Raw genomic sequence first — 25,790 nt, 5'->3', positions numbered from 1 at the left:
CTATTAGAATTCTTTGAGGAGGTCAACAAGCATGTGTTCAAGAGTGATTCAGTGGATATAGTGTACTTGGATTTTTAGAAAGTCTATGACAAAATCCCACACCAAAGGCTCTTAAGGAAAGTAAGCAGTCATTGGATAAGAGGGAAGGTCCTCTCATGGATCAGTAACTGGTTAAAAGACAGGAAATAAAAGTTAGGAATAAATGGTCAGTTTTCACAGTGGAGAGAGGCAAGTAGTGGTGAACGGTGAGGTGGTAAAGTTTGCAGATAATACAAAATTACTCAAGATCGTTAAGTCCAAAGCTGACTGCAAAGAGTTAAAAGAAATCTCACAAAACTGGGTGACTGGGCAACTAAGTGGCAGATGAAATTCAATGGTGATAAATGCAAAGTAATGCACATTGGAAAATATAATCCCAACTATATGTACAAAATGGTGGGATCTCAATTAGCTGTTTCCACTCAAGAAAGAGATCTTAGACTCATTGGGGAAAATTCTCTGAAAATGTCTGTTTACTGTGCAACAGTAGTCTAAAAAGCTAACAATGTTAGGAACTATTAGGAAAGGGATAGAAAATAAGACAAAAATATCATAATGCCACTATAGAAATCCATAGTATGCCTATACCTGGAATACTGCATGCAGTTCTGGTCACCCCATCTCAAAAAAGATATATTAGAATTGGAGATAGTACAGAGAAGAGCAATAAAAATGATTAGGGGTATGGAACAGTTTTCATAGGAAGAAAGATTAAAAATACGGGGACTGTTCATCTTAGAGAAGGGACAACTCGGCGGCGGGATATGATAGAAGTCTCTCATATTATGAATAATATGGAGAAAGTAAATGGGGAAGTGTTATTTACCCCTTCACATAACACAGCGGTCACCCAATGAAATTAACGGTCAGCAGGTTTAAAACAAACATAAGGAAGTACTTCACACAATGCACAGTCAACTTGTGGAACTTATTGCTAGAAGATGTTATGAAGGCCAAAAGTATAACTGGGTTGAAAAAAGAATGAGATAAGTTAATGGGGGATAGGTCCATCAATGGCTACTAGGAAAGTGGTCAGGGATGCAATCCCATGCTGTGAGTGTCGCTAAACCCCTGACTGCCAGAAGCTGGGACTAGATGACAGGGGATGGATCACTTGTTTATTGGCCTGTTCTGTTCCCTCCCTCTGAAGCATCTGGCACTGGCCATTGTCAGAGGACAGGATACTGAGCTAGATGAACCATTGGTCTGACCCAGTATGGCCATTCTTATGTTCCAGGTCCAAAATGGAAAAAGCATGTGTTTCCTTCCTAAGGTAGCAATTAATATTGTTAATGAACAAGTGGGGCAAAAATGAGAGGTTAACACCCTTCTCCCTTGAGGGAGTGTTTCCTGGGGCTTTTCTCCTACACAGAGGTTCTCTCAGTGCTCTGTATCTTGTCACCACCGCTGCCCACCCTGCAGCAAATCTTGGCTTCAGAGAAACCTGTTCTTCCTGTGCAGCCCTATCTCAGGTTGCATCCTAATGGGAATTGTGCCTGTCTGGCTTTCAGCCCAAGGAACCTCATTGTGCCATGGAAAGGGGCTTGAATTTCATGAATCAATGGAATGGGAATTGTGCCATCTGATCATCAGCCATAAACTCTTGGTCTGCCAGGGAAAGAATTTCAGACTCTGTAAGGCAGAAATGAGTCTCTCTGTCTCTCTACCCCTCCCCTGCTCCACAGGCTGGCTCCACATTAAAAACATATGAACAGGCATACAGGGTCACCCAAATGGTCCATCTAGCCCAGTGGCAGGTGCTTCAGAGATAATGAACAGAATAGGATTATTTTGAGTGATCCATCCCTTGTCATGCAGTTCCAGAATCTGGCAGTTGGAGGTTTAAGGACCTCTTGCCTAATGGTCATTGATGGACCTATCCTCCATGAACGTACCTAATTCTTTTTTTAATCCAGTTGTACTTTTGTCCTTCACTATGTCCCCTGGCACTGAGTTCCACAGGTTGGCTGTGCATTGTGTGAAGAAGTAGTACTTCCTTATGTTTGTTTTAAACCTGCTGCCTATTAATTTCATTGGGTGACCCCCTAGTTCTTGTGCTATGTGAAGGGGTAAATAATTCTTCCTTATTCACTTTCTCCACACCATTAATGATTTTGTAGACCTCTATCATGTCCCTGCTTAGTCATCTCTTCTCTAAGTTGAACAGTCCCCGTCTTTTTAATCTCTTCTCATACAATCCATTCCATACCCCTACTCATTTTTGTTGCCCTTCTCTGCAACTTTCTTGATGCTAATATATCTTTTTTGAGATGGGGCGACCAGAACTGCGTGCAGTATTCAAGGTGTAGGCATACCATGGGTTTCTATACTGACTTTGTGATATTTTCTGTTTTATTTTCTATCCCTTTCCTAATGGTTCTTAACTTTGTAAGCTTTTTTTGACTGCTGCCGCATATTGAGGAGTTGTTTTCAGAGAACTGTCCCTAATGACTTCAAGATATCTTTCTTGAATGGAAACAACTAATTGAGATCCCATCATTTGTTAGGATTATGTTTTCCTATGTGCATTACTTTGCACTTATCAACACTGAATTTCATCTGTCATTTTTGTACATAGTGTAGTTGAAGCCATGTCAGTCCCAGGATATTAGAGAGACAAGGTAGATGAGTTAATAAATTTTATTGAACCAACTTCTGTTGGCGAGAGAGATGACAGACAACCATATACAAGAAACCCACAGATCACCACATCTACCTTCATAGGTCCAATAACCACCCCAAATACACCAAGAAATCTGTTTTCTGCAGCCAGGCACTCAGATCACACAGAATATGCTCCAAGGAGTAAATCTGCAATATACATCTTAACACACTTGAACCCCCTTCACCAGACAAGGACCCTCCACCAGAGAAGTAGATCACATCAGGGAATGGGCCACCCAAATACTCTGAGAATAACTGTATCAATACTGAAATGAAACCTTCTCTAAGCACACACCCCTAGTTGTTACCTACCACCCCACACTGGAAGCCATATGGGGAATCATCAGATAACTACAACCCATACTCCATGAGGACCCCATCCTGACAGAAATCTTTCCTAATCTTCCACTTCTGGCCTTCAAACAACTCTCCAACCTTTCCAAGCTCATCATCAGAAGCAAGCTCTCCATAGACCAGGACACCAACTCAAAGCAGCACCAGACCATGCCAGAAGAACAGATGCAAAACCTGCAGACATATCTCCACTGCTACAGTGATCAACACCCCCCACAACACACCTTTCAAGATCCATGGATACTACACATGCCTATCACAACAAGTGGTATTCTTCAGCCAATGCACTAAATGCCTCAATAACAACTATGTGAGTGAAACCAGACAATCACCGTGCTCTCAAATGAACTCACACAGGAAAATAAGACAAAAACACCATATCACCTGTGGATGAACACTTCACAAAACGATTACTCTCTATCTGACCTGTCAGCCCTCATCCTCAAAGGAAACCTGCACAACACCTTCAAAAGATGAGCCTGGGAACTTAAATTCATAACTTTGCTAGACTCTAAAAATCATGGACTGAACAGAAACACTGGATTTATGGTTTATTACAACAATCTGTAAACTGCTAATCCCTTTTTTTGTCCTATGACTGCAGAGGTGTTAACAGTCCAATCTACTTTGAATAGTCCCTTGCAACATGTGCTAACTACTTATGCTAAACAATCTGTTCCACCTTGTGTTTAGCTGTAATGCAAGAGCTCCTATATGGCTTGAAAGCTTCTCTCTTTCACCAACAGAAGTAGTCCAAAAAGAGATATTACCTCACCCATCTTTTCTCTCTAATCTGCCATTTTGTCACCCAGTTAGTGAGATCCCTTTGTAACTCTTCACAGTCAGCTTTGGACTTAACTATCTTGAGTAATTTTGTACAGTCTGAAAACTCTGCCACCTCATTTTTCCTTAAAGCTGACACTTCAGGCAATCAGTGACTAGAACAGAGGCACATGAGGATCCCACTCCCAACAAAATTGCACCTTTGTGGGATTACAGAGGGGTAAGTGATAAATCTCTTCCCATATTCAGAATGATTCTGATTTACTGAGTAAAGCCCTAAGTAGTACTAAGTTACTCCTACAGTACTTTCTTGGGTGTTAGCCAGCTGATGGGAGCAGGCAGACCGCCTTTCAGGCTCCCAGGGCCATTTAGCAAGTTACTTCCCAGTTGAGATAGGTTTACAGATATCTCTCTGTTGTGTGGTTCCCATGCCAAGATGAATAGAGTCCTGCTTTCCACCGTAAACAGCCAGGCAAGGTAGTACTACATATGCATTACCCCCCCCCCCCCCCCACACACACACACACAAACATAATAATTATTAATGCCTTTGAAGGTACACCTCTACCTCGATATAACGCTGTCCTCGGGAGCCAAAAAATCTTACTACATTATAAGTGAAACCGCGTTATATTGAACTTGCTTTAATCCACCGGATTGTGCAGCCCTGTCACCCCGGAGCACCGTTTTACCACGTTATATCCGAATTTGTGTTATATCTGGTCGCGTTATATCGGAGTAGAGGTGTATCATAAAATCCAAATGTGAACATCTGACTAAACTAAATGTTTAACCAAAATGTTTATGTAAAAACAAAGAAATGGTGTACATTTGGGAAGCCTAAAATTGGTGCAGCAATAGCTTTACCAGTGAAAGACACATTCATACCTTCAGAAAGGGACTTCCTTATAAAGGACCCCATAGACTATATGAGTGTGTACAGCACTCTGTACAGCAATTTCAAAGCCTTGGCTATAGATTTTCAGATGAAAGCTTTTTCATCTGTTTAGTAAGGAAAGCTTCCGTTGTGACAAACAAGTGGCTTATTGTCTAGAGGTACGAGCCTGGCTTGGAGTGAGACATCTCTGGTTTTCTCTTGGTTAAACCTTTGATGTGATTTGTGATGAGCAATGGATTCTAACTTGGTGGCTATAAGGAAGCCATTTTATACGCAGTAATAGCCATTACTCATTCTAAACAGATATCCTGTGAATGCAGATTTGCTGGTGTGGAGTTATTGGGGGAAATATTAGAAATTAGTAGCTGAGATTGCAGAGAGGCCTCAACTCTCACTGTCAAAGCTAGCATAGCAATCCATTGGTTGCTACTAACACCAAGAGTATCCAAGATTACTCTGGCAGGTGGAAAAATCTGGAACAAAAGCTTCCAAGGAAACCTAGATAAATTTTTCTCCAAACCAACAAAACCTTCTGAGGACATAGAATAATGCACTTGATGCAATGCAAAATTAGATATCCTCAGATAACATCCAAATGCCTCTTTTGGTATGTCTGTACTGCAATTAGACATCCTCGGCTGGCCTGTGCCAGCTGATTTGGGCTAAGGGGCTTGGGCTAAAAGGCGATTTAATTGTGGTGTAGACATTCAGGCTCACTGGGACCCTCCCACCTCACAGGGTCCCAGAGCTCAGGCTCCAGCCCGAGCCCAAACGTCTACACCACATTTGAACAGCCCCTTAGCCTGAGCCCTGCAAGTCTGAGTCAGCTGGCATGGGCCATCTGTGGGTTTTTAAATGTTAGACATGCCCTTTGTGGGTAGATAACTACAAACAATATGCTGAAAGCCAACCCAGCTTCCACTCTAGACCCTTACATACTCACTGTGGAAGCAAACATGCTTTCAAGACAATTTTCCATCCTTATAGTACACATCATTTTAGTTCATTAGACACCTCTGTTGGGATGTCTTTAAAAAAAAAAAATCAAAACCTGCAAACATGGCCATACAGGGTCAGGCCCATGGCCCATCTAGTCCAGTATCTTTTCTGTGACAGTAACCAATACCAGATCCAACAGTAAAAGGTGGCAGAAACCACACAATGGGCAATTATGATACTGGCAGAGGAAGTCTCCCCCTACTTCCCATTAGAGGTTGGCTTTGACTGAGGCATGAGTTTTTATATCCCTTTGAAAACTAGGGAGCAAGCATAGGTCACAGCTTCTCTGTGGCATAGGAAATAATGTCCTGATTAGAGAAGAATTTATTACCTTTCAAGACAGTTCACATAAAGGATACAGTTGGCATGTTAGGCTTCTGGGAAACTATTCAGAGAAGTCCATCAGAGGCACTGGGTGGAAAAGTATATGAACCTCATCTCCGGAAGTTTTGCAAAGTAAGTTTCCATTCCTCTGCAGAAAGCATCCTTTACTTTATAAAGATCTTGCTTTATCGGGGGGGGAGCTCCCATTCCTTCCTATTATTCTTCTGGAATAATTAAACTATGTTTATCCTTTTCCTCCTTCTGGCATTCGCTTGCTACTTTCCATGAATAATGAATGAGTAGAGAAGCTGTGCAACCGAATGAGAAATGTCTTACGTGATGATTTTCTTTCTGCTAGAACTTCTCTCTGGATTCAACCCATCCTGGCAGTCTGGTAAATGGCCAGAATATACATTGAATTTTTTCTCTAAAAGGAGACAGACATATGTTGCCTTAAGATTAATTTAATATATTAGATCAAGTTGTTTTAATGCTAATAGTTGGTTGCTGGAGTCTTTCTTTGGCTGTGGAAGAACTCTTTTGATGGCTTAGTCCTGGAGCCTCCAGCAACATGGGACTGCCTCCAAATTCTACAGGTGGGAATCATTGGCCCATGAGTAATGAATGTGGAGAGAAGCTGCAAACAGAAAATTAGGTAAGATTTCTCATTTCTACAATTATGGCTCCTTCACTGAAGTGAAGAAGATTGCTGCTCTTGTATCATCTAATGTGGGTCATGTTTTGATAGAAACATATCTAGATGTCTTTAATGCCAGCAATCGTTAGGTACGTAGTCATACTCATAAATTATCTGATTGAAGTTTGTAAACCTTTACCAGTGCTCTTTCCTTGTTTATAACTAAGTTACAGATTCTTTGGGCACAATTTATGATTTTTTAAGAAAACTGGTTTGTCTTATTTTTGTGGCTTTCCTCTGCATTGATTGTTTTCCTATCAGTATTTGGTCCTTTCAAGTTTGACAACTATTAAGTCTCTTTGTCTCCCACTTATTTATGTAGCCCTTCCCTGCCATGTCATGTCCTGAAGTCTTTGCAGACAATATCAGTGTCCCAGGGGTCCTACTCAAGACACTAAGATAGTATAATACTTTCCGCCTGAGGAAGTGGTACATGCTGAATTGACCAGAGGCACTGATGTACCTAGCTGCAAAACACTCTCCACTAACATTCAACTGCTAATGTCCTAGAATGTTAGAGCATTGTTCTGTTGTTAAATCAACAAAAAAATCTTTTTTTATTTATTTCCTCATGCTGCTTATTCAAGTTGACAGTTTTTTCTCCCTGGAGTTTTAAGGATACATTTGTATTGGATTTAGTAACAAAAGTTGTGGGAGTTCATAATGAAATTTCTGTCTGATTTACTTACAGTCTGCAGAAATTCAAAAATACATCTGTTGTATCAGCACCGAGACTAACAGGAAACCTCAGCTACCAAGTAGGTCACTGTTTAGGGCAGAGATTCTCAAACTGGGGCAGGCAGAGTGGAATGTATTCTCGGGGGTGGGCGTGAAGTTTTAGGGGGGAAAAAATGTACTGCACACATTTTTCCCACAGCAATGAATAACTAGCTAAGCTGATCCTTCCAAATACATCAGGTCCTCAGGTTGCGCTGTGCATTTGACTCTAGATGACGCTGTGCGTTTTGATGGATTTCTGTTAAGCTTGCATAGCATTATACAGAGTCATTGCCATCTGTACATTAATCCGTTTCCTACGATGCAGTGTGGCTATTTAATTGAAGGTAGAAGGGGATCTCTGGATAGCTGTCTCAAGCATACTACCCAGTATGGAATTGCTGTGCTCCAAAAAACAGGTGCACCCATCACACTGGTAACAGCATTGTAATGCAAGTAAGATCTCACTTAAAATGTATATTACTCTATACTTAAATGGCTCGGTTTGACTCAGTGCCTTACTGTTTTTAATATGTAGTAAGAGTTGCCTGTTTTTTTTAAATCGGTATATGTACTTGTATAGTACGGGGTGTTAACTACTACAGACACAAAGAAGGGGGGCATGATCAAGTATGTTTGAGAACCACTGGTTTAGGGTAGACATGTCAGCATCTAATATTCTTAGAATTCTTCTTCCCCCACGCCCAAAAAATGAATATGTGTGTGTGTTTTGTTTTGAACTACTTGGCAATCATTTTAATAGCTTATCAAAAAACTTGATTTATAAAGCAGTAAGCATTCAGAAAAGACCAGGATTGTGTTCTATATTGCTTAACCACATTTATAATCCTTTCGTTTTTATCTCATAAAAAGATGTATTACTCATGCAGCAAGAAAATGAATTTGCTTTTCAAAAATATTATCAGAAAAAAATAACGTTCTTGCAGTTTCCTGTTATAATTAAACATGAGAATCCTCTTTCTTCTGTTATATTAATAGGTTGTAAGACGCGAATGATTTTTGGTATATAGCACCACAATTTATTTTTCTTATTTTTCTCCATTAACCAATTTTGGAGAACTTTTCCAGTTGGTAGGCTGGCACACATGCAGAAGAACCTTATTAATCCTATTTCATAAGGATCCTAAAAAGCTAAAAACATCTTAGTGAGTATGAGGTACTTTTATGATCTGGAGGAAGGGCATTCCACATACCCAAAGCTACAAAGGCAAGATATGAACAGTACCCCTTCTGCCACAACAATTCTCAAACTGTAACAGCCCCATTTTCTTCTTACATGTCTAAAAATACATAAAGTCAACAGCACCAACTTTCTAATGTGCCGGTGGGGGCGGGGAGAGGGGGGCTAAAAACCCAAGCTCTGCCCCAGGTCCTGACCCCACTCTACTCCTTCTCCCAGACCCCTGCCTTTTCCTGCCCTCACTCCATCCCTTCCCTCAAGCCCCACCCCACCCCACTTCTTCCCACCCCTTCCACGCCCCCACTTCACCCCCGCCCTTCCTCTTCCCATCCCATTCTCCCCCTCCCCTGAGTGTGCCCCACCTTTGTTCCTTGCCCTCTCCCCCTAGCCTCAGCTTAGCTAGTTCCAGCCTCCTGCACGCTGCAGAACAGCTCATCTGCAGCAGGCAGCAAGAGTTGGGAGGGAAGGGGAGGTGCTGATCGGTGGGGCCGCCAGCAGGCAGGAGGTGCTTGGGGGGAAGGGGGAAAGATGGCTAACGGTGGATGCTCAGCACCCACCATTTTTTCCCCTGGGTGCTCCAGCCCTGGAACACCCATGGAGTTGGCGCCTATGCATAAAATTATATAGGAGCCAGAAGGCAGTGAGATATTCAGGACCCAGTCAGTTAAGGGCTTTGAACATTTTAGAATTGAAACCTAAAATTGAATCCATGCCCAAACAGACAGCTGATGCAAAGAAGTGGGAACCCAAATTTTCCCCTGCCCACCTTGGACAACATTTCTTTCTGCTTTAGTTGCATGCAGAAGATCAGCTCCTTCCCAAAATAAAGCTAATTGGAGTAGTTCAAGTGTGATGTCACCATAGATGGCTGCAGACTGGTAACATTCTCAAAATGGCAGTAAGCCTGCCATATCCGTGGCTGCCAAGTGATCTTTATAATCAGCCCCAGTCTAGGGGGGGTTAATAAAGGAAAAAAGCAAGGGGGAGAAATACAGATACTAACCTCTTCTTTTTTTTTTTTTTTTAAAGATCTCCAGTGTACAACTAGAATACTATACTCTTGAATATACAGTGTTGATGCGTATAAATGTTATGGATTATCTGGTAGCAACAGCTAGCAACACTATACTGAAAGTTCTGTACAGTGTATCCTTTATAAACTCTCTCTCCTGAGTTTATAAACAGTCACATGCGAGAAATTGCTGCAGGTTCAAGCTTTGCAGACAAGGTCTTGACTGGCAAACAACTTTAAAATAAACTACATTCCAAATGCCAGATTTTCAGACTCTGGTGCTTAACATTTGGGCACCTAAATCTCTTTTTTTTTTTTTTTTTTTTTTTTTTTTTACTGTTCCGGTCCAATTCCTATGGAAGTCCGTGTAAAGACGCCTTTTGATTTCAATGGGATTTAGATCCAATTTTTAGCTAACTACTGATTAATTTGCCTAAATCAACACCTAGCGCCCCAACTTTGAAATTTGGACACTAAATCAATTCAGCAATTTAAGTTCTAGAAAATTATGTTGGTCATGAGAAGGATTTTTTATGAATTAAGATGTATTTTATGATTCTCTAATTTGAAAATATATCCAGTTTTAAATTATTAGCATTTTGGAGGATTAGAAAGGTAAAATATCAGAATTTTCTCTTTCCATTGCTAAGCTTATAGGGTCGTTTCACAAGACTTGAAGAACCTTTAGAGAGGCAGTTACAATTTTAACTTCTCGTGTATTCTGTTTTCTTTTGTAATCTAATGGATATTACAAGGCTAATTTGTGTAAGAAAACAAAATGTGGCTGCTATCATTAGTTTATTTTGGGGGAAGATATCTGAGGCATTAAAAGAATGTGACCCTTGGCATCTTGATAGAGCCAGGTAAAGTTGATGTGAGTGACCATCTGGTGACTGCTGACTTTGCAGCCTCTCCTCGCAAGAGAGTGCCATTAGGACTCCTGAGGGTGCAAAGAAAAACAGAAATAAAGCAGCATGAAAGGAACTGATACTGTCACTCTGATCTTGAGGCAATGCTCATATATCAGGGTTGTTTGATAGTTTAATCTCCTTTCTCTCCCTTGACTTCAGGTTGTGTGTACCCTTTCAACCTTTTCCTCCTCTTGTTCTTTGGGGAAGTCAGTTTCCCAGGAAAATGTAGCTGAATGAGTAACTAAAAACTATCTATAGCTGTTTTTCATTGTATAGGATACCTTTCTCTTTTATTAAAGAAAGATTTACATTGACTTTAATCTCCAGTAGTAAAACCTCTAATCCCTCAGTCATATGTACCCAAGATATAGTAGTTGGTGTTGACATCATCTGTGAGGATTGCTGAATTTTCTCCATATACTGTGAACTTTTGTTCCCTCATATATCTGCCACAGCCAAAATTCTCTCCTTGGTAAGAATGAATGGATGTGATATAAAATTGGACCTTATACAGAAAGCAAAACTGACCCTTTTGTATGTGTTTATGTATGTGCCAATATATTTTTGAAGCATAAAAAAGTAGATCTTTATACCTTCCTTTCCCTATGATTCCAACTAAATGAAGTCAAGGACAACTGGCTCTTCAAATGGAGTTTCCCCATTCAAAGATGATATGAGCAGTGAAGATCTGCGGTATCGTCCTGCTTTGTTCTCACCCACAAGCTCAAGAAGGCGGCTGGAGGACGAGGTTGAACCAGCTGTGTGTACCGTGGACAAGCGCATAGGCATCTCGCCAGCTCTGGGTAATGCTTTAGAGCACATTGTGGAGCAGCTGGATGTTTTGACTTTAGTGAGTATGCAATGGACTAGTAACGCTTCCTTAATTAATATGGTAATTCCCTCATTACTGGGTAAAAAACCTGGAGCCACGCTCATAACCCAAAGTATTAAAATGTTGTGTGGGCTGACTTTACAGATGGTTAGAGTCCTGCTGAATTCTTTCAATCTCATGAAATGTTGGCCATATGAATTAAATTCATTAAAGTCAACATAGAAGGTTCTTTAAAAAGCTTTTTCTTGTTATGCAACTGCCAATGGCATTTTAAAACTTTGAAAGGCTATTGTTATATTTTTAACTCTTTGGCTGGGAAGTTGGGATTTTTCAGTAGTAACTGCTAATGTTGATTTACCAGAAGCCTGCTGTTGACTAGAGAGGGTTAGATTCCAACTTGAACAATCATGCTCTGACAGAGGATGAACAAAGTAAGAAAGGCAGAACAGTTGGAGAAGAGCATCCCCATCTTTTGGTAGTTCCAGGACTATAGACATTTTCAGCCTGAAGGCTCCAGGTTCTAAGTCTCAGGGTAGAGTCCAGGCACAGGCATAATTCTAAAAATCAGTGTGAGACAGAGCAAATACCAGCATTAATCAATGGCTTCTGATTCAGTTGAAAATTCTCATCCTTTCCTCTCAGTAACTCAGCTCCAGCCAATTTATATTTAAGATATTGCACTTTACTTGGTAATTTATTAAAAGTGTGCCTAATTGAAATGGGGTAGTCAGATAAATGTAGTGAAAGAAATGCAGAGCGAAAATGCTTAATTTATCAGAAGACTCAAAAGGGCTATCAGTTAATTGTGGAATAATGTAGATTAAAGCAGAACAGTCTAGAAAGTTACCTTTCTAGAAATAAAATGAATTATTGGAGGATGCCTTTTATTTAGTACTTTAAAAAAAAAAGACTCTTTTTTGGTTGTTTCTGCAGTGCTTGTTTTTGTAGCTGGAGACCCAAACAATATGTTCCATTAATGGATGATATTTTATTTTATTTATATTAAAGCTTGTGTAGACGAATAATTATCCAGGGATACAATACCCTCCAGTAAGTTTTGTTGAGACAGGTTTATGCCTTTTGACAATCCTCTTAGTTAAAAAGCCATAGTATTAATTTTGGGTTTAAATGGGAGACTATCTAAAGCCAGTATTGCAGCCATAGTCTTTTCTGTTATTCAGTACAAGCCATTGTTTTTGTGAATAAAGCATTGTGCACATTTATGATATTGCAGAAATATGTAAAAAATACATGACTGTCCTCTTCTTGCAGACTATTTCAATCCTGGAGCAGCGACTGACTTTGACCGAAGATAAACTGAAAGAATGCTTAGAAAATCAACACAAAATGTTACTTCAAGCTAGGCAAGGAGAATAAAACATACAAATGTAGTTGATCTGTACTGATGAATATGTTTCATACATTCTCAGGGAACTAATAAATGATGATGCCTTATTTAATCTCACAATAAGCAAAAAGCAAATTTTGTCTCTTATTTTAACCTATTGCTGAAAGGAGAAAAAAGTGGAAAAAGCACATGCAGTATATTTTAAAAATATAGTGGCAAACTAACGTTTGGTTAACATATTTAATAAAATGTAGTTTAGCAGAAGATTAATACAGTTTTAATACACATTTTGGGTGACTCTTTGACATCCATAGAGTGAGGATTTCACTCTTTATTTTGTTTACCTCTCAACCTTTCATCCTCATTACATTCTACCAGTTGGCAGCCTATACTTAAATATTTTCCCAGGCCTAAGAAACTTTTTTAAAAGCACTGAACAACAAACTATGCAATTTTAGATGGAAGGCATTTATTGTGAAAGGAGGTAAGGCAGCTTTTTCAACCTAAGTGAGACTTACTTAAAATGAAGTTGCCTTAAGAACAGCAGGTAGAAATTATACACATAGAGAAGTGACAAGACCTGCCCAACTCCTAAGAAATTTCAGGGGGATTTTAGGGAATTCTGTTTTTTTAAGGGTAAGCAGATTTTTTATTACAAATATGAAATATAGCCCATCCTGCATCCCAAGCCTCTGCCCCAGCCTTGAGTCCCCTCCAAGAGACAGCACCCCATACCTCCTCCTGCACCCCAAACTCCTGCCCCAGCCCTAACCACCCTCCAAGAGCCAGCGCTCCATACCCCCTCCTGCACCCCAACCCCCTGCCCCAGCCCTGACCACCCTCCCAGAGCCAGCACCCCGTGCCCCCTCTTGAACCCCAACACTCTGCCCCAGCCCAGAGCCCCCTCCTGCACCCATACTTCCTCCCAGAGCTGGCACCCCTCACCCCTTCCTGCACCCCAACCCCTGCCCCAGGCTCAGCCTGGAACCCCTCCCACACTGTGAACTCCTCAGCACCAGCCCAGAGCCTGCACCCCTCCCGAACCCCTGCCCCAGCCCAGTGAAAGTGAGTGAGAGTGGAGAGAACGAGCGACAGAGAGGGGTGGATGTAGTGAGCAGGGCAGGGCTTCGGGGAAGGGGTGGGGCCTCGGGGAAGGGGCAGGGTAAATCCTGGGTTGCCCTTACATTCAAAAAATGATCTTGGGCGTAAAAAGGTTGGAGACCACTGGTATAGCTGAACCCCTTTTCCTGCGTTGAGCTGCACTGAAATCACTAGAGCACAAGGGCACACCCATGGAGATTCGATTGCAGAACTGGGGTCAAAGGGGCAAACAGCATATCTCAAACATTGTTATTTAAAACTCTGTCATGATCACCCATTTCTGACCATGCATCACTGGAATCTGTGATGTATAATAATCTGTGAATTTGGTCGATCAATATATATAAAAAAAAAACTAATCAGATCACATATTTACATTTTGGTCTTGAACTGTACTTGTATTTGGGGGAAGAGATATTTCATAGGGAACTAGCCTTTCAATTTGGTCGTCTGGGTGCATATATATTACTATGCAAATATGTACTTATAAAATGTCTTCCATAATGAAAGTCATTGTTGTAGTCGTATCTATAGGTTTAAGATAGATCTGACCTTGGATTATGCAATTATGCAATTATTTATACCACTATACAATGTGTGGCTACATAAATGCTAGCTTTTAGATTATATTTTAATATTTTCACATTCTTACTTAACACTGAGTTTTCCTCATTTGATTGAGAGGATTAAGGGATTGTCTACACAGAGCAGCAATGCTCACTACAGGGTGTGATTTCTGAAGCACACTAATGTGTTTCACATTAATTGGTCCATGTAGACCCTGCTGGTGTACGCTAAAGGTTCCCTAGAGCAGTGGTTCCCAAACTGGGGTTCGCGAAATGTTACAGGGGGTTCTTGGGAAAAAATTCCCTAATGGCGGACAGAACTGTCCCTAGGTACCCTGGGCAGCATGGGGCCAGCAGCCTGGAGCCACTGTACTTCCAAGAACTAAACAGATCAAAGCAAGCATATCTATCACACTGAGGAGATTTAAACTTCAAGGACTCCTTATAAGAAATGGAAAGGGAGGTGGATATATTTTGCTGTTTTTAAAATTAAAAAGGCAGCTAAGCTTTGTTGTAACGTGCATTGTTTGCCTGGACTGCTCAAGACTTGAATGCTTGTGTAGGAGAAACTCTTTAAGTTGGCTTCTTAAATACCTTCATGCTGTTTTACATCTGATACTCCTTGATGAAACATAGGAGTTTTGTCTTATAACAGGCTTATTCAAAGTGATACAAGCTACAAAAGTGAGATCTTGGAAGAGTGTCGCCATTTTCATAATGTAATAAAAATATTGTAATGATAAATAATAATAATAAAGTGTGTAATACGCATGTCATAAAAACAAATTTTATATTTCCAAGCTCACTGCTTTTATAATTTATGCTCAGGTAAAGGAGAAAACCCCTGGAAATATTTATTTTTAGGAGGGGGTTCGCGAGACGACATTTTAGCAAAGGGGGTTCATAGGTTGTTAAAGTTTGGGAACCACTGCCCTAGAGTACACTTTAACGAAGTGCTGTTTGAAATAGAAATCACCCTCCCTCCCCCCATAGGATTTATTACCCCACCATGTAGAAATGTACCTCTTTAAATCTGATGCAGTTGCTATTTTCTCCTAATGAGCTATCCTTTATTAAAAATAAAAATCAATCTTATCAACAGACATCAGAGGGGTAGCCGTGTTAGTCTGAATCTGTAAAAAGCAACAGAGTGTCCTGTGGCAATGCGTCTGATGAAGTGGGCATTCACCCACGAAAGCTTATGCTCCAATACTTCTGTTAGTCTTAAAGGTGCCACAGGACCCTCTGTTGCGTCTTATCAACAGAATCATTTTGTTGTTCTTTGAGTGATTGCAGATGTCCATTCCACTGTAGGTGTGTGAGCACTCCAGTGCAGTTCTTGAAGAGTCTTTCCCTGAGCGGTACCCATTGGGGTGGCACGAGCACCCTCTGGTGTCTTGTACCTCATGTACAGACATAAAGGGCCTTGGGGGACACACAGTTGGGGACTGGGGCTGTACCAATGTCCCTTTTGGAACCAAGAGGTTCTCCCCTCAATCAAGAGTGTCCCCACAGTCACTGCTCCTGGCTCGATCTACTGGCCATTGGGAGCATCGATGCCACAAGTACCCTAGCGTAATGAGCCTGGCACTGAACAGATTTGGGATTTCTCTCACGAGCAGCCACAAGAGGAGCAGGAACTGGATTGGCTCCCAGTACCATTGGCATCCACTTCCTCATCCCCGATGAGACAATTGTGCTAGAAACTATTTCTCTACCTCCTGATGATTTAAGACTCATTAGGATGAGGAAGATGGCTATGGCCCCTGACATCCACCCAAAGAAGTTCCAGAAAAAAACCTACAGGTTGGTGGACATCTTGGCATCTGCAGCCCCAGATAGAATAGCTCTCCCTATTAATGATGCTATTTTAGAGTCTACCAAGGTCCTCAGGCAGACCCCAGCTTCCCTTTCAGACTGCAAAAAGAGTGGAGAGAAGGTACTATGTCCCCTGTCAAAGGTTCAAACTCCTATATAATTACCCTTTCCAGGTTCTCTTGTAGAAGCTGCAGCCAATGAGAAAGAAAGACAGGGGCACTAGGCATCAAATCCTAAAAATAAATTGGCTAAGAGGCTGGACTTGTTTGGGAGGAGGCTTTATTCCATAGACAGATTACAGCTTCGTATTGCAAATCAGCATGTTTTGCTGGGGCACTATGATTTCACCCTATGGGATATAGTTTCAAAGACAGGCTCCCAGATGAGATTAAACAGGAGTTCCAAACATTAATAAAGGAGAACAAGTTGGTTTCCAGAGTAGCTCTAAAGGCCTGGCTGAATACAGCAGATTCTGTAGCTCGCAGCATGCCCTTTTGCCATCACAATGAAGAGCTGTTCTGATTACGTTCTTCTGGCCTCCCTCCAGAGATTCAGCAGACCATCCAGGACCTCCCTTTTGAAGGGCCATTGCTCTTTCAGAAAAGGCTGATGAAACTCTGCATAGTCCCAAAGACTAGAGCAACACTGAAATCCCTGGGCATTTGAAGCGGAAGACTTTCTGTCCTCATCAGTCCCAGCATTTCCCAGGGTTTGCCTCTTGAGCCCAGGACCTGCCCAGGAGGAAGAGCAGAGGTTATGAAAGCTGCCCACCAGTACTCTCTGCTTCAGCAGCCACCGGTGGTCATCTACACAAGTGGCATCTTCCAAGAGCTCACTACCAGTTCTTAGAGTGCCATCTTTTTCTTTTCCAATTTTTCCAAACCACCTGTCCCACTTCCATTGTGCTTGGGACCCACATCACAACAGATCAGTGGGTTGTAAGCATAGTGAAAGTGAGATATACACTCCAATTTATTTCTACCTGCCTCCCATTCCCCTTCCTCTTCATCAACCTCTCCCATGAGGCAGTGTGACTGCAAGAAATACAATCGCTTCTCCTGGTAGGACCTATAGAAGAAGTCCCTCCTTTGTTCCAGGGAAAGGGCTTTTACTCCTAACACTTTCTGAACTTGAAAGCAAAATGGGGTCTCAAGCCTATTTTAGGTCTAAAGGAGTTAAACAACTTACTAAAACAAATCAAAATTCCGGATGGTCTTTCCTGCCTCCATTATTACTTCCCTGGAGCGAGGGGACTGGTATTCTGTTCTCGACTTAAAGGATGCTTACTTTCAGTGGCAATTCATCAGAACCACAGAAAGTTTCTGAGATTCATCATCAGCATTCGCCATTGTTTGTTCACAATCCTTCCCTTTGATCTCTTGGCTGCCCTTTATATATTTACAAAGTGTATGGCAATGGTAACAGCGTTCCTCTGGAGGCGAGGGGTCCATGTCTTTCCTTACCTAGACAACTGGCTGATAAGAGGTCGATTCAGGTCACAGGTGATGTCCAGCATAAGCATAAGCTGATCCAATTGATGCACTTGGTCTGCTGATCAACCTAGACAAGTAAGTCCTGTCTCTGATATAGAAAATCTAATTTATTGGAGGCTCCTGGACTTGACAATGGCGAGGGCCTTACTACCTCAGGCAAGGCTTCGTGCAATGGAAACCTTCATTCTAGACTTAAAGGCTTATCCCCTCATCATGGTGAGAAACTTTTTAAGGCATATGGCAGCATGCACCTACATAGTTCAGTACACCCTGTGTTTCAGAGGGCGTACTGTGTAGCAGAGTTGTTTTCTCCAAGAAGGTACCACATAAACATGTTAGTGCATGTACGAGGTCATCTGTTATCCTCCCTAGCTTGGTGGATAGACCTAATCAGTGTCTGCAAGAGAGTTCTTTTCCCCCCACCTCAACAATCTCTTTCCTTAGGCCTGGTCTACACTACAATGTTAGGTTGATACAAGGCATCTTATGTCGACCTAGTCATGCATGTGTCTACATTTAAATTGGTCTCCCACTGATTTAAGTGCCCTGTTAGGCCAACATAATAGCACCACCTCCCCAAGCAGCGTAGAGCAGAGATGGGCAAACTACGGCCTGCAGGCCACAGCCGGCCCTCATCCGGGACCCTCCTGCCCGGCCCCTGAGCTCCTGTCCCAGGAGGCTTGCCCCTGGCCCCTCCCCTGTTGTTCCCCCTCCCCCGCAGCCTCAACTCGCTCTGCCGCCGGTGCAATGCTCTGGGCAGCCAGGCAGCACAGCTGCAGAGCCACGGCCTGACCCGGTGCTCTGGGCAGCGCTGCTGTAATGCTCCAGCCACCAGTGCTCCAGGCAGCGCGGTAAGGGGGGTGGGGAGCGGGGGGGTTGGATAGAGGGCAGGGAAGTTCGGGATGGTGGGCAGGGGGCGGGGGTGTGGATGGGGTCGGGGTGGTCAAAGGGCAGGGAACAGAGGGGTTAAATGGGGGTAGGGATTCCAGGGGACAGTCAGGAAGGGGGGGGTGGATGGGGTGGCAGGGGGCAGTCAGGGGCGAGAGGTCCAGGGGTGGTCAGGGGACAGGGCGCAGGGAGTGGTGGATGGGGTAGGGGTCCCGGGAGGGGGGGGTGCGCCGTCAGGGGACAGGGAATGGGGGAGGTTGGATAGGGTAGGAATCCCGGGGGGGCTGGATAGGGGTCGGGGGCCAGGCCACGCCTGGCTGATTGGGGAGGCACTGCTGTTTGGGGAGGCAGAGCCTCCCCTAACCGGCCCTCCATTCAATTTTGGAAACCCGATGTGGCCCTCGGGCCAAAAAGTTTGCCCACCCCTGGTGTAGAGCCACAGTCGATGTACTTAGGCCTATGCAGTGCGAGTGTAGACGCTGCGTTACTTATATGGACCCTAACTGTCCTCCAGCAGCTGTCTTTCAATGCCCCACACTGCTCTAGTCACCATTGTGAACTCCACTACCCAGGGTCACAGAGAGCAGAAGCCCCCCCTCCCTTGTAAAGCCCTGTGAATTTTTGAAATTCCTTTGTCTGGCCTGGTGAGCAGACCTAGCACCTCTCCATTATTGAATGTACTGCCCGGCTTACTGCACTGGCTACATGCTCTTGCCTGGAGTAGACAGATGATATTGGCTCTCCTGGCCTGTGGGGAGAAGAGGCTGTGCCGGCACAGATCCAAACCAGCCACAGAAATGTCGACATCTATGAGGAAATTGCTGTTTAGCATTAGTTCTGCTCTTGGGGTATTTCAAAGAGTAATTGCACAGATCTTCGAGGGATCACTAAGTACTGAAGTTATAATGGATGATGTTTTAATAGTAGGGGCCTTAAAAATACAACGATTTAGGCAAATTATGCAGAGAGCAAGAGCTCTTATTCCTAACACTGAAATATATGAAATGACATATTGGTCTAACAGTAGTTGTGTATAAATTGAGCAAAAATGGCTTAATTGCACATTCAAGTAAACTAAAACAAATCATTGAAGTGTCCATTTTAAACTGCTCAATGGCTCCTCAGAAGTTTAGTGCACTGATAAACTATTTGGCAATTTCACTTCTACTTACGGTCACAGTAACATTATCACTGGGAATACAGACAAAAACAAGAATGTGAAAAACACCGGTCAAGCTACAAATTTCACAATATTATGACTGCCTAAGTCAATTGCATTGTCAGATACGGGAAGAGAGGTGGTTACATTTCCCTAAAAAAAGGCAGAACGCAACTGTGTCCAAATTGACAGAGATGCTGTAAATTCCTAGATTACCTTAAATATTGTCTACGTATTTGTAATCCCAGCACAAGTTTGAAAGTTAGATAAAAGTTTCTTTAAACTATCTTTAGGTACTATGTGTTTCACTGTTGGTATGTCAAATAATTTACATTTATAAACTCTTATGGGCAGGAATCATGCCTTCTTTTCATTATAGGAAACATTTAGCACACCTTTGGGTGTCCGCAAAAATAATAATACTTAAATACTGGAGATTCCTAGATTCCTATTGACCCAGGAAAAAAAAACAGGGGGAAATGATTCCTTAAGCAACAGTCAAGATGATTAGAAAGCATGTGTCAATGCTGGAGCAAGCAGAATCATTGGTCACGAGCAATGATGAGGTTGCCAAGTCCAAGTTGTGTCTCTCTGAGACCGCAATATAATCTAGCTGGAGTGAGTCATGTTAGCAGTTTGTCTTGGGGGAAGAAAACAGCCAAATACATTCAGGATTAGAATAAACTGTAATTGACTAATTAAGTGACTTTTGAAAAATATTTCAAAATATATTGATCAGTTACATGTTATTTTAAAGTTAATCGTGTTACTTTAGAGGAAGTAAAGAGGGTACAAGAATAGATATCAAATAACAAGTCCACAAAAAGGAGTTGTACTATGCGAGTGCGTGACCCAAGGACCTTTTGATGCCAATTGACAGAGGGCACAGGCCTACATAAGTATACTGGGATCCCCTGGATTCACAAAAAAAAGTCATGTAAGGTTTCTAATGAAAGCCTGTGTCACTGGTCATCATAGTCCTTGCAAGGTATATGTATGGAAAATATATAAGAAGTTATGTATATATGCTGAAAATTATGTTCTCTAGGCTTTGTAGCTAAAGTTGGATCACTCAAAGGTACCATGCCTGGAGAAAAACTTCTCCAGGCAGGAGGTGGGAGACAGTTATCTCCTGAGTGGACCTCTGTGTATTCTACATCTCACATAAGAAGTTTATTAGCATAGTGAGTAGGGTGACCAGATAGCAACTTTGAAAAAAGGGGACAGGGGGTGGGGTGTAATAGGCACCTATATAAGAAAAAGTCCCCCAAAATTGGACTGTCCCTATAAAAACAGGACATCTGGTCACCCTAATAGTGAGTCAAATGCTAACGAAGAAGTTACGGAGATTTCAGAACGAAATTAACAGGAAACGGTAAATAGCAGGAGGAAACAGGTACCTTATTGTCAGATGAACATCAAAGGGCTGGGCTAGTGTATTTGGGGATGCAGAGAGATGCTCTGGCATCCTTCCATCTGTGAGTTCAAGTTGCCATTGGTCTTAATCTTATGAAAGGGGGATGTCAGCCACCCAGCTGAAAACGCTCGGAAAAGGACTTGGGGTAAATGATTCTGTAGGAAACGGGGGAATGTCTAGTGAGTTTAAATTTAGGCTCCAGAAAGCATGTTATGATTTTGTTTTAAATGTAACCATTTGTTTCCAATATTCTTTCTTACTATCATTTGAATCTCTGTTCTTTGATAATAAACTTATTCTTGTTTTCACTATAAATATATCTAAGTTCTGTGTGTTAAGCAGACTGGTGATCCAGAGTTAAAACTAGTCAGCTGGTGTGTACTATTCCTTTGGGAGCAGTGGATCATAGTTCTGTGTGTGGTCAGTGGGCCAGGGGCTGGGCACTCCAGTGGGATGCTTCAAGGGCTCAGACGTTGATGTGTACCTATTACTTGCCTGCAAAGGGACAGTGTAGCCTGCAGGGGTTGAGAGGGGAGTATTTGTGCTGCCTGTGGCCAGGGTTGTCTGAAAGCTGACCCTTGGCAGGTACAGACAAGGCTGTCTCATGCTAAAAGTAGATAGTAGCAAGGTGCATCACCCCTGTGAAGCATCACCAAGTGACTATGTTACAGCCTATCTTAAGCTTCTAACCATGCTTAATGTGAACTAGATGTTTCTAGATACCACAGCAAATTCAGACTGAGGTAACTCTTCATGCCATTAATAAAATGTACTGTGCCTTTTCTCTTGACTAGAGCTGATGAAAAATTTGGTTCAGGAGCCAAACTAAAAATATCTGGAAAAAAATTTGGTTTGCTTCAGACCATATCTGACTTTTCAGTTTTTCTCACCAAAAAGGGGGGAAAAAATACATTTTGTTTGACCCAAAACGAATGGGGTTTGGGGGGGCATGTTTCATTTTTGGTCATTTTGGGGTGTTTTTCACCCTTTTAAAAAAAAAGCTACATTTCTATATGAAAACACTATTTTGAAATGAAGTCAAATGCCTAGTTTCTAAATGGTCAAAATTAAATGTTTAGTTTCAAAATGCTCCATGCATTTCATTTAGGAATGGCCAAAATGAACAATTCTGGTTTTTGAAACAGTTTTTCCATTTAGTTTTTGCCTAAATTATTCGCTGAATTGAACCCAAATAGTTTCAATGCCCCCCCAAATGCATTTTTGGCTAATTTATTATTCACCAAAAATCTTTCACCCAGCTCCTGGCAAACCTGATTCCTGAAACGTTATATGGTGTCAGATATTATATTGACCTAGAGCAGTTTCTTCCTCCAAGGCACCTGAGTACTTACTCAACACGATTGTCAATGTATCAGTTATCATCCTTGGGCTTCAGAGCTACAATTTCTCGAGACGAAGGTACATGAGATACTCCCACATCTCTTAGGGATTGATCGTGTTTAGTTGCAGACTCATTAAGACCAACACTGCACGTTTTACATTCATAATCTTTAAAAATAGAAACTTTTACAATTAAACTATAAATTCTGAAGAAACTAACAAGCCCAGGAGAAAAGTGTTGGTTGAGTTTACAAACTGCTATTGGCTCAATCCTACCACTAATAGAAAGGTCAGGTCTCTTTACCCCTCTGCAGTCTGGCAACTCCTCACTTTTCTGACGTGATGATTAGTCACAAACTCCGAATGTTTAGCCCTTAGAGTTTCCCTGTGAAATTTTACTACTTGTGATTTTCCATGGGAGAGCATCATCTGGCACTAAATAGCTCAATTATAATAATTTATGCACTCAGCACAGTCTCCTGAAATACAGCTATCTCTGGAGAGGTGATTGGCAACTAACCTGAGCAGGTCACAGTAGTATGGAAGAAGGAGGAATTTGATTAAGGACATCTGGGCAAATGCCTACCTTTAAAAAAAAAAAAAAAAGTGCTCTGGGACTTTTACTGTCCATATAAGCAGGTAGAACTTCCTTCTTAAATATTCTATTACAGAGACCTTGCCATTGATCTGACCATTGTCTTTCACACACCCCTTTGAATCTCTCCTGGATTTGCAATGGTGTGAGATCAGAATCTAGCCCCAAGACTATCGTCGCTCATTTCTACTCTATGTACTTGCAAGCTTTGTGAAGTAGAGAAATTCTGGACTCTTTGCCCCAAATGGTTAAAGAATGCGTTCATGTGCATTGCATCCAGGAACACCATGTATTTGTCAGAGTGTCCCCTCTGGGAATTTTTCATGCTTCAGATAATACAATAGAAGCCCTTGCTTTGTGGGAAAATCAAAGGCAGCTGTTAATTGGAAAAAGCACATAAAGGTATTTTTCTTTGCAAGGAACGTAGATTGCATTTGTTGTGACTCACTTCCTAGAACAGGTGCAATACCCCAATACCCTTTATCTGTGTAACAAAAGTTGCTCTCTACGTACAATATTGATTTTATTGTAGATTTTAAAATTAAGCTGGAAAATTTCTTCCCAAGCCAGTTCAGTGAATGGTAATTTACTACTCAGCGTTACAAGGCAGGTTCATGACACATTAATGTAGTTGCTGTTATTTTAGTGTCTTTTTAATAATAAAGTCATAAGGCCTGATTTTATTTAACCGTATATTGATGAGCTATGGTACTTAGCATTGATGCAACTAATATAACACAAAATAACTTTTTCCCTTTCCTCTCTCAGATTATTCTGCCATGGAAGTTAGCAGTTCCTTGGGCAGTACTAGATAAGGTACCTTTAACATATTCATAAATGCACATTACAGGTATGTTTATAAGTAATCAGAAAACGGTTCATTTTCATCTTTGTGCTTTACTGCCTCTAGATTATAAAATTCAATTAAATCTCTTCTTTCAACCTCCTTTCAGTTCCTGCCCTTATCAGCAAAAGGAGAGATGGGGTTGGGTAGGAGGTATAACATCATGGTATGGGTGGGAAAAGAAAAGGAGCTTCAAGCCTGACCTAGAGCCTATTCAAGTAAATGGAAAGACTCCTGCTGATCTCAGTGTCCAGAGCCTTTGGATCAGACTCTTATTCAACAAAACATCCTCAGCTATGCTAAATTTCTCAGATCATTTTCTTGAAAAAAATCCCAATTGCGAGTCCTAGGAGCAACAAGGATTTACAGACTTGGTTAAAACAAATGCAGCAGCTTCTCCCGTTCAGCTGCCAAAGAGGTAGTAATTGCCAAGACAGGGAAAAAAAAGACTTCTGTTATATAGTCACCTTTTTCATCCTTTCGTGCTTTGTCTTGTAATGACCTCTATCTCAGGTTGCTTCCTACTTCTAATCCCCAGAGGAAATCCCTATTCCTTTCAGAGAGATAAAACGTTAGAACAAAGGGAAAGTAGCAGGAACTTGCCAGTCTCTGTACTATAGAATTTCACTGAAGCCTTTCCAGGCCCTGATGATGGAACCCAAAGGCTTACGGTGTTTATTCCTACACCTGTATTGAATATCAAGGTCTGGGATAAGATTAATCATTTAAAAGCAGAGCGTGCTTGCAGGGGCCATTATTTATTAGGGCTTTACAAACAACTGTGTCAGAGATAGAATTATGTGATGTTCAAAGCTGTCAAACCTTCTGCCTGCTGATTTTTTTAGAAGTAGGTGAAATCCAGAATAGTTTCATGCAAAAGGCCTGCTGCTTCATGTTACCTTCATCTTGCACATTTTGGAAAACGAAACATTAAAGATGAAATACTCGGGAGATGAAAAGGACAAAATACTCCAGGCAGCATTTCTTCCTCATGAGAGCACCTGTCTAACACATTAGGAGCTTTTTAATCATTTTTTTTTATTTTTTACCCTAAAATATATGTTGTGAGCACAGAGCCCAAGGTTTGGATTAGAACATAAATAGAGTGATTTGAAAGAGAAAGGGCAATTTAAGATGGATAAATTCCTAATTTATGACCAAATTCAGCATTCAGTTACACCATAGTACATCTAGAGTAATTCAATTAAAGTTAAATGGAGCTACACTAGATTTACAGTGTTGTTGCTATGGTCAGAATTTAGCCCTTAGTTTTTATTTGTTGCAAACACTTATCCTGGTAAATTCACAGTTCCCCAGAAAGTTTTGCACTTGCAGTAATCTGTAGTTAAACAGTAAATGTAAACAACGGCGGGATAATGGAATACGGATTTAAGCACAATTAACCATACTTGGTGCCCTCAGTCCAGTAACTGGTGCCTATTTATCTACATCTCAGAAACACCACATGCTTTGGCATGATTTATGGAGTAGCCACAGTATTATAGGACAGCAGTGAGATTCACTGGAGAAGCTTGGACAGCACTTTTTATGCTCTATTCTGGCTAGTGCTAATATATTATAACCCTGATTCAACAAAGTACTTACACAAGTAAGTAACTTTTGGCACAAGTAGTCTCATTGAAGGAATGGTTCCATTGAAGTCGATAGGACTATTTGCATTCTTAAAGTTACCCGCATACTTAAATATTTTGTTGAGTCTGCCATCATACTGAGCACTACATCCTCTGAACTCAAAAAATTAATAGCAATTGAAGACTAACCTTTCCAT

General features: G+C 41.5%; 1 protein-coding gene across 10 annotated transcripts in view; it reads left to right on the top strand.

Moving 5' to 3' along the window:
- The window catches only part of POC1B (POC1 centriolar protein B), a 167,044-nt gene that overhangs the window by 91,655 nt on the left and 49,599 nt on the right, over positions 1–25,790 (top strand). For 7 of the 10 annotated variants that reach the window (XM_024107192.3, XM_005279129.4, XM_005279133.5 and 4 more), the window contains 2 exons: positions 11,225–11,449; positions 12,704–12,909. The exons of 2 other annotated variants lie outside the window; for them this stretch is intronic. In XM_024107192.3, coding sequence (XP_023962960.2) covers positions 11,225–11,449; positions 12,704–12,808 — 330 coding nt within the window. In that variant the 3' untranslated portion in view covers positions 12,809–12,909. Of the gene's footprint in view, positions 1–11,224; positions 11,450–12,703; positions 12,910–23,925; positions 24,010–25,790 lie in introns of those variants that run through there. One more of the 10 variants, XM_065560242.1, reaches the window with a different exon arrangement.

This window comes from Chrysemys picta, chromosome 1, assembly GCF_011386835.1.
Source record: "Chrysemys picta bellii isolate R12L10 chromosome 1, ASM1138683v2, whole genome shotgun sequence".
Lineage (NCBI taxonomy): Eukaryota > Metazoa > Chordata > Testudines > Emydidae > Chrysemys > Chrysemys picta.
Note: the sequence above shows the minus strand (reverse complement) of the source record. Positions and strands in the feature narration are given on the sequence as shown.